The sequence below is a fragment of the Panulirus ornatus genome, chromosome 11 (assembly GCF_036320965.1).
Source record: "Panulirus ornatus isolate Po-2019 chromosome 11, ASM3632096v1, whole genome shotgun sequence".
Lineage (NCBI taxonomy): Eukaryota > Metazoa > Arthropoda > Malacostraca > Decapoda > Palinuridae > Panulirus > Panulirus ornatus.
Genome location: NC_092234.1, coordinates 43,246,544 through 43,265,052, shown reverse-complemented (window position 1 = coordinate 43,265,052; position 18,509 = coordinate 43,246,544). Strand labels below are relative to the sequence as shown.

The 18,509-nt window shown below is 43.1% G+C and overlaps 1 protein-coding gene across 4 annotated transcripts; it reads right to left on the bottom strand.

Annotated features, from left to right (window-relative positions):
• Positions 1 to 734: 734 nt before the first annotated feature.
• On the bottom strand, positions 735 to 17,199 carry LOC139751436 (prolyl 4-hydroxylase subunit alpha-2-like). Of its 4 annotated transcripts, none has more exons than XM_071666848.1 (11): positions 17,068 to 17,199; positions 16,545 to 16,816; positions 10,193 to 10,344; positions 9,124 to 9,327; positions 7,530 to 7,711; positions 7,162 to 7,392; positions 6,368 to 6,615; positions 5,369 to 5,507; positions 4,462 to 4,594; positions 3,596 to 3,742; positions 735 to 1,825 (listed from the first exon to the last, which is right to left on the bottom strand). In XM_071666848.1, exons 2-11 carry the CDS (start codon positions 16,712 to 16,714, stop codon positions 1,734 to 1,736), a joined length of 1,698 nt encoding a protein of 565 aa, XP_071522949.1. In that variant the 5' UTR covers positions 16,715 to 16,816; positions 17,068 to 17,199; the 3' UTR covers positions 735 to 1,733. The 4 variants fall into 4 exon arrangements, with proteins under 4 accessions (XP_071522949.1, XP_071522951.1, XP_071522950.1 ...); XM_071666850.1 differs by having other exon boundaries at positions 5,369 to 5,474; XM_071666849.1 differs by having other exon boundaries at positions 6,368 to 6,612.
• Between the last annotated feature and the right edge of the window lie 1,310 nt (positions 17,200 to 18,509).

Genomic DNA, 18,509 nt, shown 5'->3' with positions numbered 1-18,509 from the left:
AAAAAAGTTACTGCGATGCCCTTTTCCTGTACAGTGTGGCAAATGAAACACCTCAAGTTATTGCACTATTTGAAGTACATATAGATATGTAGCTGAAGTATTCATAGTCTAAAACTATCTTTACGAAATGCCTGCCTATTTAAGCTTCCCGCCAAAATGACGCGCGCGTTTTCGAAGTTTTCAAAGTTTAAAATGTCAGGCGATTATGCTCAGTTATTCTCGTAATTACTGGTGTGATTTGTGGTTCTTGTCCTTGTTCAACCTTCATTGACGCGTCCGACCTCATGCCTTCAATATACTGTGCTACGGTCAATGTACCTTAAATAACACCTTTTTTTTCAAAGTCGGAGTACCGAGATCTAAGAGTACAAATATAACGGGTAAACATTTTTGAAATATTTCGTCCAGCACGTTCATATACATTACATACGTATGTATATTATTTAAAAACCGATATATATATATATATATCAAACAACGCTCGGGTCTAATTTCGACCTTCGCCATCGCCCTCCGGTGGAAACTTCACACAACACGTATTCGCACGTCACACGTCACTATCTCACTATAAGGTGTTACTTTCGTCATATCTTCACCGGGGGTTTGTAACATCATCACCTTCATGCACCTATTTGCAATAACTGAACTGTGGTAACATCGCTGTCTGATGGATACCTTTCATTTTTTTTTTTTTTTACAGTTCGTAAGCTAAACGTGTCCACTCCGTCTCTCTCTCTCTCTCTCTCTCTCTCTCTCTCTCTCTCTCTCTCTCTCTCTCTCTCTCTCTCTCTCTCTCTCTCTCTCTCTCTCTTCTAGCGTTACCTAACACGAGAGACGCCTCGACTGCGATGATTTCGGAGCTTCGCTACAGGGGAGGAGGGGCTTCGCTGTCAAGTCTTTCGAAGCGCAGGCACTAAGCGTGCCTCCGTCAAGTCTTGCTCCGTTGCCCGTCGAGACAGCTGCTGTCAAAACCACTCCTGGCGCGTGCCGCCTGTCAAGCTACCAACCCCTCTTGGTGTGTCGCTTGACAAGCTGTCAGACACTCTTGTTGTGTCGTCTGTTTAGTTGTCAACCAGTCTCGGTGCATCGTCCGTTTTCACTTTTGGTGAATCTTTTGTCAAGCTGTCAACCACTCAGTCTACCATCCTCAAAGCTGTCAACCACTCAGTCTATCATCCTCAAAGCTGTCAACCACTCAGTCTGTCATCCTTAAAGCTGTCAACCACTCAGTCTGCCATCCTCAAAGCTGTCAACCACTCAGTCTGCCATCCTCAAAGCTGTCAACCACTCAGTCTGCCATCCTCAAAGCTGTCAACCACTCAGTCTATCATCCTCAAAGCTGTCAACCACTCAGTCTATCATCCTTAAAGCTGTCAACCACTCAGTCTGCCATCCTCAAAGCTGTCAACCACTCAGTCTGCCATCCTCAAAGCTGTCAACCACTCAGTCTATCATCCTCAAAGCTGTCAACCACTCAGTCTATCATCCTCAAAGCTGTCAACCACTCAGTCTATCATCCTCAAAGCTGTCAACCACTCAGTCTATCATCCTCAAAGCTGTCAACCACTCTCGCTCGGCGGTCAACTCGGCTGTCTACCAGTCAATGGAATTCAAGTCATTTCAGCAGAGGATCGAACCCTAAGACCATACAGGAGACATCAGCTGCCCTACTTCAAAGTGGGTGAGTTCAGGGTTACCCTGACCAGAGCGGGGGGCGGCGGCGGTGTGATCCCTTATCGCCAGGGGAGCAGGACCTTCCTGGAGGGGTCAGCAGGGCAGGGCTGCGCCCGCCACTGGGTCAAGTAGCCCGCCCACTTGGTCAGTACTGAAACATGCCAAGAAATATCCATGATGAACATTAAAAACGAACTCTATATATACACATTCATTCTCGGGTTGTTCTCCCATTTCATATTCAACACACAAAATATTTTTTTTCTATCTGGGAAAGTTAAGAATTGCTATCTCTTCCCACTAGATTTGTCGCCGTCATCAGTTTTTGCTAATAAGCATGTGTGTGTGTGTGTGTGTGTGTGTGTGTGAGGGGGGGTGGAAGGGGTGTTGAACGCTCAAAATTACAGCCCAGATCTTCCTGACTTTGTCTTGTTAAACATTAAGGCAAAATATATGACGTACTTTATATTTCAATATATCATTATCTCTTAAATACATGTCTCTCTTAATCATCGTCTCTAGCTAATTACTGTAAGAAATCTAAGTTTCTGTTCCTGGTGAACACTGTTATGTAGTCTCAAGGCGCCTGGTCAAGCCATTATACAATGTCTGATGGGTTGCGAGCCTAGCCACTTCTTCAATGAGGACCCCTTCTTCCTTGACCACTTGACCTCTGGGGTCATGTTGAATACGGCTCACTTCACATCACTGTTTTCGTCAATCAACCACGCATCATTTCTTCACTCTCAGTCGTTGTTCAACCCACTTCAATGGCTCAGTCCTCACCTCTCGTCAATCCACACCACACCACATCACTTCAATCCACTCTACACCACATTACCCTTCCACTTAATCCACCACTCACTCAAACTTTATAAACTCAATCACTTTTGTTCCAATGCATTCTTCCTTCCACCTCTTCACTCCACCAGATCCTGTATCACTCCATTCTCTTCCCTTCTCTTTAAACCATTCTTTACTCCCCATTACAGTGACTGTACTCCGGGATGGAACCAGTGGTCACTCCACACTACAGCCTCACTCCGGGGGCAGTGCAGTAGTCACTCCACACTACAGCCTCACTCCGGGGGCAGTACAATACTCACTCCACACTACGGCCTCACTCCGGGGGCAGGACAGTACTCACTCCACACTACAGCCTCACTCCGGGGGCAGTACAATACTCACTCCACACTACAGCCTCACTCCGGGGGCAGTACAATACTCACTCCACACTACGGCCTCACTCCGGGGGCAGTACAATACTCACTCCACACTACAGCCTCACTCCGGGGGCAGGACAGTACTCACTCCACACTACAGCCTCACTCCGGGGGCAGGACAGTACTCACTCCACACTACAGCCTCACTCCGGGGGCAGGACAGTACTCACTCCACACTACAGCCTCACTCCGGGGGCAGTACAGTACTCACTCCACACTACAGCCTCACTCCGGGGGCAGGACAGTACTCACTCCACACTACGGCCTCACTCCGGGGGCAGGACAGTACTCACTCCACACTACAGCCTCACTCCGGGGGCAGGACAATACTCACTCCACACTACAGCCTCACTCCGGGGGCAGTACAGTACTCACTCCACACTACAGCCTCACTCCGGGGGCAGTACAGTACTCACTCCACACTACAGCCTCACTCCGGGGGCAGGACAGTACTCACTCCACACTACAGCCTCACTCCGGGGGCAGGACAGTACTCACTCCACACTACAGCCTCACTCCGGGGGCAGTACAGTACTCACTCCACACTACAGCCTCACTCCGGGGGCAGGACAGTACTCACTCCACACTACGGCCTCACTCCGGGGGCAGGACAGTACTCACTCCACACTACAGCCTCACTCCGGGGGCAGGACAGTACTCACTCCACACTACAGATTCACACGGGTGGCAGTACTCACTCCACTTGTGGCCATGCAGGACGGGGCAGGCTGCATGACGTGTGAGGAAGTCATGCTCATGGGAGGCCAGCAGGTTCCACCACACTATAGTCGCCCGCTCCACCCCGCCCACGCCCACTCCCACCCATGGGAACACTGTACGCCCACCTGTGAAGAAAAATAAAATAGTTTCCCAATGCAATTCCAGATTAGGTTAATCAGTATTACAATCGTCACAAACACCATTTTCTGTATCATCAACTGACACATAAAAAAAAATGGCAAATTACAAGCGTTATTTTTTTTCCTTCGTGTAGCAAAAGCTGATCATTACAAATAAACTGCAACACTGTAACTGTCAAGTTCAGGAACAATACAGAAGGTGGTTATTCAATGTTGCCCATACTAGCACGCTAGTCTAACATAGGTCCCCAAGCTATTTATTTTTCTCTGTTACCATTACTTTGAAAATCTATCAAGGAATGTAAAAGAACGCATCAAAATCAATTTAGCTGCATCCCAATATCTACGAACATCACTTGTGGCTGACGCAGATCCGACTTTGGAATGTTCTGCAGTACATACATCTTTTTTTCCCCCCATTACTACACAAAACTACACATATTTCACTGTTCATAACCCGAAAGAGGTTTCTCGATGCTGCAGTGTCCTTGCCGGTACTGTGTCGGGTCTGCGTCAGGAACTAGACGATGATATACATCCATTAAAAACCATTACTAACTCGATAACAACCCAGTTTACAATCTCACAGGCATGATACAGCAAGCAGACCCCGGGAATACACCACAAACCCCGCCGCTCCAGCTGCAACTCACAGGCAAAGACCTCCTGACAACTACAGCAGGAGTCACGATCCACCAACTCACCTGCTGCAGGAGCCTCTAGGTAGGTGAGGAAGGTGGCCATCCTCTCCCCGGCGATGCGGTGTGGCGGGGTCCTGGCGGGGCCGTGAGTGTCCCGGTGCGCGCCATACTCTCCGCCCAGCCCGTAGTCCGCCACCTGGGGGGGAAGGGGAGGCGGCGACCGTTGGAAACCAGCGTTACCTAAATGTCTTCTTTTCATTCTCTATCTTGACAACCAATGGATATGATATGTCAAACGACGAACACACATGACCTTTACGCCCGAATAAATTAAACAATTTATTACAGGTAACAATTACAATGGAGATAACTGAGAAAAAAAAAAAAAGTGTTGAAGGAGGTTCGGAGGGCAAGAGAAGGTTTACTACAGACCACAGACCCTGAAAGCTGACGACATAAATCCATGGTTGGAGATGGTAGTTGAGAGTTGGGGTTGACACATGGAGTGTCAGGGGATACACAAGACTACATAAAGTACACGTTTCATAAATAGGTTCAGAATTATCAACGCGGTACAAATTATTCATAAGAAATTATTACTACACTCGTGGTCAAGAAGAGCGTACCCTCTCACCATTCTTTATCCACTTGAAAACTGTTAATAAGTATGTGTTAAGCACTGACCATGTAAACGAAAGATATGGGCATGTATGTACTTTATTGAATCATTTTCAATAGCAATCTAAAAATTAGGTAGGTAATACGAATACGACAACTTATGAAATGAATTAGGTTAGAAAAATTAATTAGGTGACAAGAATATGAAGTGTGTGTTTAGAAAGTGAATTTTGTCTCCCAAAAAGTTTAATTAATCTGACATTTGAATGAAGCAAAATCGAAATAGAAAGCCAGAACAGCTGCCTGGAAGCAGCTGGGAGCAGATGAAGGAAAACAATGCAGAAACATTTACCATGTACGGCTCTGAGTCCAGGTCATGCAAGCTGACCCGCGTCACGTGACTCAGGCGACGACCCAACTTCTGCAGTGACGTCAGGCCGGCTTCCTCCAACCACACACTGCCAGGGCGAGACATCGGCACTGCTAACTCACTGTCGCCAGTAGGAAGGATAAGTATCACAGCCACTAATGTACACGGTAACTGTCATTACATTACACCCACTATCTTCTGATGACACAGCTAGTTAACTTCACCGACCATATATATACCTGGTGGAACTGGTGAAAATACCTGCTGAAGGCTTCAGGGGGAGGGGGCCTTCATCCCTAAAACCTAGGCTGTGTCTTTAACACAAGCCATTATAAATGTGCCTCCTGAACACTGACGAGGATACATACATCTCCTTAAGAAGATCATGGAAAACGCTCGCGCGAACCTAGAGTCTGGCAGAGGTTGCTCTCGACAGTATATTATTACCGTCGAAGAAGCGGTTACTTGCATCAACAACATTTAAGAACTACATCCGGTTAATCAATAAATTCGACAGGTATCATAAAATACCCGAAAACTCTCAAGATTACCGAAGTTTTATTAAATCATTGGAAGACGCTACGTAACGAAAGGTTATTATTATTTATTATTTATTATTATTTATTATGTTTCCGTGCGTCGCGTACGGTAACAGTCGGTAAAAACGTTCGAATCCCACGATCGGGATATTCTTCAGTCAGTCAGCCACCTAACCTAGTCAGAACTAACTAAACATTTATGAAAGAAAATTCCGATAACGTTCTACGGAAGCGTAACCACTTCGATATTTAAACCCGTCCATCATATTACGCAAGTACGACTAGGCTTTCGTTCAAGCAGACTACAGAAAACCATAAAAAAAAAGCATTGATCAAAAACCTATGATTCACTTTTACTCGGTATTATATCGTAATTATTAGTTTAAAATGGTGGAAGCGCCTCAGAGGAGGGTTTGATTATACTGTGTGGAGAAACTCTTACTGTTTGAGCGACCAGTCGCGTGTGGTGTCGTTGACAGCGTTGCCTTTCCTGGCGTTCACAGGGAGATGTAGATGCTCTCTTGACCCCTCCTTGACCTCTGCTGCCTCCCGCGGGCTGACGACCTCGTAGATGAGGGAGATGTAAGGGTCGAGGGACAGTTGCTCCACCTTAAAGGGCGCCAGGAGGAGCCAGGGGCTCCCGCCGCTCGCGTACCTGCACCGAAGCTGTGACGTCACAAAGGTCGTCTGCTGGAGCAGGGGATAACATCGTTATCCTCAACTATAATTATGGTCAACCTTATACACTGCTCTGTGTAATATATTAATGTACTGTTACCCACATTACAGTGAACATTATAGGAATACTAGGACTATATGATTTTATATATAAGGTTGTTACGGCATGTTTACATTGGGTAGGTGCCTGGCAAGTGGACTCCTGTTCAAGCGAGGTGTTATGTGACGAGACTTTGTTACGTTGGCTGACGAGGACACAGCCTCGCCTAAAGCTGACTCTTTCACTCGGAATAACCAGGCGGAGTCCGGTAACTCACGAGGTTACACTTGACAGTGATGAAGTTACTTTGGCGAGGCTGCATCAACGGGAGTACAGATACGGTCTCGTCAAACAAGTTCTCTCTCCAGCGGAGTCCACATTTCCCTGCAGCTGGATTCTAAGTTGCAGAAGTCTTAAGAAAGAAAGGCCAAGGGTAACACCAGGATTCTCACAGAAGCTGGTGCTGAGGTAATGATAAATTGATAAAAAAAAAGAAGTTATTTGTTAACGTGTCTCACCCTGAGATCGCGGCCTCGACACAGCTGCTCAATCTGCTGCTGCTCCACCAGCGGTCGTTCCTGCAGCATCCAGGTCTTGTTCCCGTGCAGCTTCAGGTACTCCACGCCCACTACCGCGCCTCCGTCCCAGCCCGCACGCCCGCCATTCTCCAGCTGACCTCCTCCGTAGGGCGTGGGCGCCGTGGCGTGGGTTAGGGAGCGTGGCCCACGCATCTCCAGGACGTGGTCGTGCTGTAAGGGGTGGTGATAGATGGTTATGGAGGTCTGATTGTGGTTATTGTGGTGTTGGCTTGTTATGGAAAACCTAATGGCGACGTTAATGGGTTGGTTCAGGTCGTGCTCTGCGGTAATCACCCTTTACCACTCACCACTCTGACGGCAGTAGTCAGCAGGGAGTCCAGCTTGTTGATGGAGAGGTCCTCGGAGAACCAGTGGTGCTGGGTGTGGGCGGCGGCGGCGGCACGGGACCTGGCCGCCCGCAGGAACTCCACGCCCACGCTGAAGTAGTCCTTGTTCAACGCCGTCATGCCGATGGATGCCAAGTCAACCACTAGAAAACATGGTTCATGACAAACTCGTATAGTCACACGACACTGGCACATATCAAGAACTCTGTTACAAAACCGTAATACTTTTCTTTTCTTTCAAACTATTCGCCATTTCCCGCATTAGCGAGGTAGCGTTAAGAACAGAGGACTGGGCCTTTGAGGGAATACCCTCACCTGGCGCAATTCTCTGTTCCCTCTTTTGGAAAATTTAAAAAAAAAAAAAAAAACGAGAGGGGAGGATTTCCAGCCCCCCGCTCCCTTCCCTTTTAGTCGCCTTCTACGACACGCAGGGAATACGTGGGATGTATTCTTTCTCCCCTATCCCCAGGGAAACCGTAATACATATTTGTAAATAAAATCATAAAGAATCTGTCCTTGCTTTAAATATCAAAGTAGAAAAAATGCTGGTGTTTTTAAAATAACGCTGGTTAATGTGACAATACAGTTTAAAAATGGCAAAAGTTTTTATCCTATAGTTTTTCATTCAGTAAGTACTTTTCACCAAAGATAAATGCATCACTTAATTCAGGTATAATTAGGGATCTATTGTTAGTTACACCATGCTATCCATATTCTTGTAAAGATAATAAAGTAATTCAGAAACAACTACTATGTTCCAATACAGGTTAAATGTATTTAAAATACAATTTTCGTTGTTTTATAAAGACTAATAAATGCATAAAAAAAATCGGCAACTGATTTTTAAATAGATTTTTTCTCAAAGCGAAAGTTATTTTGCAAAGAAAAGAACCGATCGAATGTTGCCTGGATGAGAGCGTTTATAGAAAAGCGTTTAACCTACATCAACTGACGGGATGGTTGATGAAATTAATCACTAAGGACTAGAAGAATACAGTGCGAGTTAATATGGACGCTGTAAGACACGGAAATACATACATGAGTTTAGGAAGAAAACTCTAGAAGTATCTAACATCAAAGACAACACTTAAAAGTGGCGAAATCTGAAGCTACATAGATATAATGTGACGCCATCATAGTTTACGTGGAATGAAAGTGACGTCAGAGACAACGTAAAGTGAAGACATACTGTGTTAAGGCTGATGGGCAAGAAGGAAGTTTAACCCAACCCAACAGTCTGATGTGTAATGATGTATATGTTTCAGCGTCTATGAGCGGATGATTTATATAACTACTGCTGCTGCGCTTAACATACATCGGACTTTGGATTGCAGATATATATATTAGAGTGAAATTATCAGTTATAGTACTAATGATTTCTCAGATTTTAAGCACATTTCAACGTCTATTGACATTAATTCAGGTCGAGAATAGAGAAACGGATCCATGAATTGTAATATATATATTTCAACACCTACATATAAGCACTAATTAATAAAGGATAATAAATGATAAATTAGTTATATAACGGATAACCTCAGAGCGGAGGAATTACCTGAGAGGGTGTGGTGTTGGCGGGGTGGCTCGGCCTCCAGCGTGGCGCAGCCCGTCAGCGCCGCCTGGAGGAGGTGGCCGCCGTGGGTGAGGGTGGTCGCGTTGATGCAGTACACGTGAGCCAGCCTGGCCACCGCCTCGGAAGCTCCCGCCACGTCGTCAGCGTTGGGCAGAGGCTCCCGGTCTGCCCGGGTCGCGAGGTGTTCTGACAGAAAACGAAGTTTGTTAGATAAAATGTCTGATATCCTTCTGTCTTATCTTTTTTGGAGTAGAGTATCGTATACAAAAAAATATCCAAAGGAGTCCACATCTCCCTGCAACTGGGAGCAGCGCAGCCTTGGGCTGCAAGAGCCTTAAGAAAGAGTCCTGGGGTAATGACACCTCCACACACACCCTTCCACCACTGTAATGTCTTACGTTAACGTAACGTACGTCCCGTCATGCGTAAGGTGTAACATTCATAATGACGCTAAACACTCACAACTTTATTTATCTGTAGTGTTGGGAGATGTGGGCGTTGTCCAGGTGGCAGACGAGAGTGTGTGTTGTATACATCATACTTGTCTGGGGATACAGCTGTTCTTCTCAGTCCATTAGAATTAAACTCACTCACCCAGCTTCCACAACTCGATTATGACTAATATTCTAATCTCGTTGATTTGGCTCACACGAGTCAAGTAAACCCTAATCTTAAATCCTCACATTACACTTTCTCATTCTACATTCACTTGAAGCCTAGTCAGACGTTTTACTTAAAGCGAGCAGTCTAATGTGGTTTATCATTATACTAATCTTGGACTGATTCATCCTTATCATATCCTTGTATCAGAACTCCTCGATCGCTCGTGCTTGTTAGGTCATTCCAGTGTTACAGGCTGTCAATATTATATGATTACTAAAATAGTATGGCGTTACTAGTAAATATACGGCATGTAACAGAAGGTCTGAGAATAAATGTATGTCTCATAGGCATATAAATAATCTAACAGCAACAGAAAACTGGGAGCTTGATCAGTGTTTGAGATATCTTAAATGTCTCAAACACTGAGGGAGACAGTTCACTCCCTCACCAATGTCGCCAAAGATTTCTTTGAATCGGTGCAGCGCTTCGTCGACCTGCGTCCAGCCTTCTGCAACATGGCGGACGAGGGAGTAGGCTGCAGTGGGGTCACCTCCTGGTGGCGTTGTACCGTCTACGTGGGTCTCCCAGGAACTGACGTACCTGTCATGTACACAAGTTGGGAATCAAAATATCATAAACCGTAACAAAAAATATATCAAAATCTGAACATTTTTTTTTTTCATTTGGTGGATTAATGTTGATACAGCGTTTAGGAATGTTTTTTTCTTCCATAGAATTAGGGTCTGTTCTACTATAAAAACTATAAATGCTTTTTTTCTCTATAGTAGGAGAAACTGTCAGGTTAGATCAGGAGGACTGGACCACTGAGCTCATTGCTTCATAAAGTTAGAGCCTAATCTCATTTCTTTTTCTGGGGGGGATCAGAAACACCATACCGACATTTTGTAACTGCAAAATGCATTCACATATAATTTCAAAAAGGTTCTGTTGTTATGTTGTACGTGCCTCTGACTATAATAGCATTTGGCTTAAATACATCAAAAGCGCAACGAAAGCTTGACAAATCGCCCTCTATCAATTACAAAATCTAAGATCTTTTTTTTTCATTTGATACCAAGCCTATCAAAATTTAATGGTACCCCATATTCTGAACTCATCAAAGAACTCACCAATGTTTCTTTGAAGAGAATTTGTTTACATAAGTTCTTTGGCATTCGGTATATTCCAATATTGTCAACACTAATGAATGGCGTACGATGAATCAGGCCATATATATATATATATATATATATATATATATATATATATATATATATATATATATATATATATATATATACAGTGTATATGCTTTTAAGACCCGGAGTCAAGGATTTTTCAGCTAGTGGTCATAAACTGACCTTGGTGGCCTTAATAACCCTGACAAATGACCCATCTGAAGTCTAAATGACCTATCATTCCAACGCAGTTCAGTCTGCTACAATGTATACGACGTGTTTACCATAATATACACTCTCAGGTCAACAGCTCTTAAGAAACTTCCTCACTAGGCTACAGAAAGCATGCATCTTGGTTAATCATGTCAATAAATGTCACACTCTAACAGTTCTGCAAATATAAATAACCTCGGGTTAACTGCCATAAGTTTCCAATATGTTTATCCTTCCTATGGAGTAAGTTTTTTATCCATGGAATGAATCATTGTACTAGTCAGCAAGGCTCAGGAAATTTGAAAACACCCGCCGTAAAACAGGCCAGATGAGGAAAGATACAGCACACAAATCATCATACTTCCTTGTTGTAGAGTTAAATTCTGTGTTGTTGTTGTTCCTGGTTCAATAACTAGTTAGCAATCATATATAATTACTGGAGTGTCTCCATGAAAAGATTAAAAAAGGCACGTCGTTTGAGCCTGAAGACCCATCACTCAATTATCTTTCTTCTTTTCTTCTGTAATGTCTTGATCAATTTCCCAAGAACTCTTCAATAAACCTTCCTCAAATTCTCCATCTCCGGAAACCCGTCTTTCCATTTACCAATGAAGAAATGTATCTATTATTTTGTTTCCTGACGACCATTCGCATCTTCAAAAGCTCTACCAAATTCCCTTTGTAAATAGTGTGTGTGTGTGTGTGTATATATATATATATATATATATATATATATATATATATATATATATATATATATATATATATATATACTCATCCTCTTAATCTGGCATTAAGCACATTCTCAGACTGTCCGTTTCTATGTCCGTAATTCTGTAAGACACCACAGACTGTGTGTGTGCGTGTGTGTGCAAGCCCAGCCACAGCATTGGGCTGTAAATTATGCTTATCCTTGTCCTGCGGCAATAAATATCGCATGCGGGCCCATGCACTGGCCAGGGAATTATGTGTGTGTGTGGAACTGAGTAACACAGAGCACGATAAAACGTTTAAAAATGAATAAAACCCATGCAAACCTTACCTAGCTTTCCGAAGAGGCCATATTATCTACCATCACAAAAATATATGATCAGCATGGTCGTCTGTCTTCGTTAACATAGTATGGCGGTACATGGAATATTCTCCATTTCCTTTTATGTCGATAACTGACCTTTTTTCAAGTTAGTAAAAATGATAAGTAAAACCCTTAAGTTTGCAGAGGAGAATGCTCAAATATGTTCAACAGTTCTTATCACACAAGTTTACCTATTCAACTAAGTAAACAACTGATACATTTAAATAGTAAATATCAAAATAAAGAAAATATAGGCACTTACAGGAAAGTCCTATGTTTCGCGTGTGTTCTTTACATTTGCTTTCATGTTTTTTAGTGACTATTTCACCAACATATACGACAAATATATCAGCAAAGGAAGATAATATGCTTTTATGCCGATATATTACCAAATTCATTCGAAGTTTTTATTACGTCGTGGTAAGCGAAGGTCGGACGGGGGAGTCAGGGGTTCGAGCCTCACTGGGTGGAGGTGAAGTTGAATTGGCTCAAGTTTTTGACGTAAAATTTTCCCTGCATCAAGATGGCGACTGATTAAAAAAAAAAAAAGGTTTAAACGATTACATTAATTACGACTGATCATTTCACTCATCAGAAATTTGTGTATGAATCTCGATATTTGCAAAAACTTTACTTCAATAATAAGAGTTGAAAATCCAGTAATAATAACAATAAAAGTTCTTGCGTAAATACCTTTTAACCAACGTGAGTCAATACTTTGGAAAACCATTGCTATTTTTGTTTTATTCAGCCATATATCCATCGTTATCTTTTAAAGTCTTCCACACTCGACAAACACATAGAAAATGTAAATTTTACTTTAAAGTGAACTAGGAGTAAACATCTCACATCATGACACATATCCTTTGATGTGACTGACTCCGATATTCACACGGTACGTTGGAGTTGGCGAAAATTGGTGGATTCAGCCAAAATAAGGTCCGAGACGACGAGCAGTTGTACAATATCTTCACCCAGCCCAAACAAGATCAGGAGGGAGCTCAACAACAGATGGCTGGCCGCCGCCACGCGAACTGTCTTCGAAGTAGCGGAGTTCATACAAGCAGTTCTTCGACGCGAGAAGGGCTCCACACATCCTACTACGGGAGGTCCCCGATCCGGTCGTGTCCCTCCCCACGAAGACCACCACCCAGCAAGATGGTACACCTGAGATCCAGCTACGGCAGGAGTTCGGCGAGAGGACCTTCCATCTGCCCCGTAGAGTCTACGATGATCTACACCGACGGACGGGCGGGCTGCGGTGGTTGCCTTCAAGAGCGAGCAGAGCTGCCACCTCGCGTTTCCGTCGGGAGGCCTTCAGGGTCGACGATGAAGTCTACTCGACCCAGGTCGAGCTGGTAGCGACAGCCGCCGACCTTGTCGGAGCCGGAGAGAACCAGTCTGGTCTATGGATGACATCGCAATAGTCACCGACAGCCTGAGTGTTCTGGTGTCATTACGAGGAAATTACCCCCTACGAACGAGCTGCTCGTGCGAGCCATCTGTCGGAAACTCAGGAGCGTCGTGTCGCAAGGGAAGAGGGTGCATATCGTCTGGGCTCCTTCCCCCTGGGGCAATGGCGAGAACTAGGATGCCACAGGCTCGGGGCTCGAGGAGCAGCGGAAGAAAAGATCCTCCACGCCGGGTTCCCTCGCCCCATCTCGCATCACAAGACACTGATCACGGAGAGGGAGACCCGCAACTCCTTGACGTCTTACAAGGCCAGGAGGATGATATATATATATATATACCACCGTTATAACGGATATGAATCTCACTGGCGGCGTTCCTCCAGACTATGCAAAGTACGGAACGCACAAAGAGATCTGTGCAAACCTCCTTCTCCAGACTTCGCCTCGGGTACAACAGATACTTCTGGTTGGGGTGATTCACAGACCGAGCAAGTGATAATGGTCATGACCCACAAACTGCCAGTGAAGTGATGAATGAGATCAGAGAGTGGCAGTGATCAATATCACTTGTATACCATGTGCAAAATGATCATGCTTATATTACCCAGACATTATGGTTTCTTAATATTTTCCAGTTAGAGGAAGTCGCCTCGCCTAGTGTTGTCAATGGCACATGTTACTAGTTAGGTCAGATGTTAGAGGGTCGCTGGTAAGGTTAGAATTAGCTACGTTTGATCTACCTGCCAACATGTAATCAGAATATTTCACAAGTCTTCATCTAAACCCTTGTCATGCCGTCCTGCATAGCATCATCAGTGTACAGGTAACCTCTTGTCATGCCGTCATGCACAGCAATATCAGTGTACAGACTTGCTGTATGACAACCTTGGTCTGGGGGGAAAGTATCGTTCGTCTGTTCAATACAGGCCTTGCGTCGTGGGCTTCGAACTTTGTCTTCCTGTAAGCCTCTGTCAACAAAAGGACTGAACTGAACTGAACTGAAGGTCTTGTGCCTTTACCTAAGATTTATCAGCTACAAGACAAAATCACTCTACCAATATAAATGTTAACTAGTTAGAACGTTCATAATGTATGTAAGATATCTACGTAGTAGTTATTTTGCCGACGAGTCGGCATCAGTGGATCAAATACAGACACAATACTGAAATCACCAAAGCACAAAACACAATGATCACACACACAATGAAAAGGAATATGTACCAAACCACCGAAAACGACAAACAAAAAAAAAAATGCAGACCAAAAAATAGTGAGTTGCACTATCCATTGTCTGCGCTAAATGGGCAGCCCATATTTCAGTCTCCAATCTTTTATATTTTTCCAAACCATCTTTTTCCTTTCCCTTCCAATTTGTCCCAGACGAGACAAATATCGTAAATGGTAATTTCAGCTGGCCAGAGAGTCATTTGGCTTTCATAAAGTTTCCTTTATATATAACAGCAGCAGCCTAGCTGGAATTTCACCTGACGCCCTACCTTCCAGCAACTTTCCACACCTTTTTACATACGTTTTATTGTAACTATAAAGTATTTCCTGAGTTTAACTAGTGTTTTTGTATCCCCTCAGTTTACCATTTAATCCTTGTATTACTTCTCGCTCCCTATTTTGTAAGACAGGCTCCAGAGATACTGCATACAAACACAGATATAGTACCACCAAGATTGTATTACGAAATCTTACTATCTGAAGTAGGGTGACTAATGAATTAGGTGACGATCTTGACTACCCTAATTGTATAAACAGGTCTTTATTCAACCAGAATTAACTGCCAGACTCCGCTTTGTTGACGTCATAGGACTATTCGCGTCGAAGGAGTCCATCCTTTCCCTCTTACTGACAGTAGCGCAGCCCTGAAGCTATAAGATCCTCCTGGATTTGGGGTCCTGGGGTAATGGCACCAAGTCTTCTTTGTGAAAGGATTCCTGAGGTTGTAGGATATCTACATACCTAGGAACTAACTATAACACCAGGATATTTGTAATGCTAACCTAGCAAACTAACGTTTACTCACCCTATATGAAGTTCAGTCCCGCGCTGATCTATGGCAATTTCGTGATATATTTTCCTCCAACAGGAAACGCAGTTGTTATACTACACACCAAACACCACACTCGGTGCATATTACTGTGAAATTGTCTTTCTATTCAATAAACTAATCCATTTTGGGAACCTGACTGAGATAATGGGCAATCACTGATATTGTTGTACATTTATCTTATACTTGGAATAGTGTTTAGAATCTGACAATGTCTCATCTTCGTATTGTCCCACAGGAGTCACTCATCCATTATAACAGCAAAACGTCCCCCTTACCAATCACTAAACCCACCACATCTCTGGTTTCACTGGGTAACAACCATTGCGATTTCAAAATCAAACAAATTTCAAACTACGAGCTGCTGACGTATCTATCGAACCGACGAGAAAAAAAAAATCTGCATTCAGGTAGTAACTGTTCGTGTTTCTTGACCACTAACCTTACAACAGAAATATAGTTCTCGAAATTAAAAGTCAGAACCAGAAAGTACCTTCCTTTAGTAAGCTCAGCGGGCTGTCCACATCCCCATGGGTTAACTGCAGCCTAGTCACAACTGTCGGCTGAGGCTAATCCTGTTGTAGTTATGGTAATAAATCTAACCTAACTTAGATTAATACCCCAATCATCTACAAACCAGAGGAAGGATGATGAACAAATGGTTGGTGAGCTATGGGGCTGTCTCCGCCCGCCTCAGAAACGAACCCAGACTGTCGGTTTTGTAGTAGCAACCTGGCCACAACACCACAACACACGCCACATATCTATTTCCCAAAACAGATACATAAATACAACTCACTGTTGTTTAATCGAAATTTCATGTGATCATAAAGTTGATGAAAGAAGCATACAGACTGATTACTTACCTTTGTAATACTCCATTGAGTTCATTCACAGACTGAATCACTGATCGAATCTGTTCCACAGCCTTGACGTCTGTTCGCCAGAGGTGCTCCAGCTGTGTCCAGGAGGCGTGGAGGGCGTGGCCAGCGGTGACCACGCCCACTATGGAACTTAGGACAACTAGCGATGCCATTATCGTCCACAGGGATAGGCTTCTTCAATCCAGCAGTGACATCACAATACCGTCGCTAAGCAACAACCCAGTACTAAGTGTGTCTCCACATTATTGCAGAAACTGTTGGCGTAAAAGTAATTCTAAATATCGCTATATCGCAAATGATTTCCCCAAAAGCAAAGGAAATGAATTACAAGGATTATATAGTCTCTAGCTAATACTGTGTACTCAACTGTAACCTACGTTATATTCATTCATTGTATGAATTTACTTGTTTGAATACCTTTTTCATGTAAGTCTGTGACCACCCAGATTCAAATCTTCGTTCAAGTCACCTGGAAACATTAGTTATCGAAGTCAATCATTCGTACCTTTAACTTCCGTAGAACGTAATTGCTAAGCTGTCTGAGTCAGGAGCCTAAGAGTTCGGTTGGAACAGACTTGATCATTAAAGAACATCCAAACAGGACGACCCAGGTGATCCGCGCACCCTACGAACACGGTGTGGGGTTCTCAACTGACAGGCAGCTTGCGCGCGCGCGCATCGCTGAGTCGCCGGCAGAGTGACGCGTCTGGCGGCAACACTACAATCGTTTATCTTTAACCCGGAAATGTCGAGGCATCATACAGCAGTGGCATATCTAGGGAATAGCAGGTAAAGCAGGTGTCCTGGGCGCCATTTGAGGGGGAGGGGGGGGCGCTCAACAGGTTTGTTTGTTGACATATGTTACCCGATTGACATTTTAAACAGTTTGGTTTTGTGATAAAAAAAAAGAAACTCGCCTACTTTTCAATCATAGTAATATATTTTGCTACTATCAGTTGCATCACCGCTTCTGCGTTACAATTTTGATCAAATAAGTCTTTAAGCTTTCAGAGTTCATATAAATTTAAGTTTGGTCTACTCTTCAACAGTTTATAATTACACTGTATATATTCTTACATACATCCACTGTAAGTACATTTTTAATCAAGCCAGGAGCGCAATTTCAGTGCTTGCCATAAGCGATATTTCCCCTAGATACGCCCCTGAATAGTTAGGGGCATTTTTGAGCTGAAAATACTTTTTGTCTCAAAACTGATAAGATATTAAATACTTTTATACGTGAACTAATCATGGAAAATATATCATAATGCTCTCATTTACCGATACATACTCAGTAAATACGATGCAATGGAGCAGATATATTTAGAAATTGACTTCATTTAACAGCTTAAGTGTCATTAAGAAGACTAAACGTTATCTTAACACCAGATTTGTAGTTAGCATGAAATATACTTTTTATGATGAGTTTTTAAAGGAAACCTCTTTTCTGAGAAAAATACCAAAAATTGAAGGTAATAGTTCAGGGTATTTCTTAGCTCCAAAAACATTTTGTTTCAAAACTGAAAGATAAGATATTCAAACACTCCTATATATGAAATAATCATGGAAAATATATCATAATGCTCTCAGTTACCTATACATACTCAGTAAATACGATGTAAAGGGACAAAAAAATATTTAAAAATTGACTTCAGTTAACAACTTATTTGAGTGTCATGAAGACGACTAAACGTTTATCTTAACACCAGATTTGTATTCAGCAGGAAACATACTTCTTATGATGAGTCTTTACAGGAAATCTATTTTTCCGAGACAAGTACCAATAATTGCAATGGGGGATTTTTTAACTCAAAAAACTATTTGTTTCAAAATTGAAAGATAAGATATTCAAACACTTCTACACTTGAAATAATCATGAAAGATATATCATAATGCTATCAGTTACCAATACATACTCAGTAAATACGATGCAAACTTAGAAATATT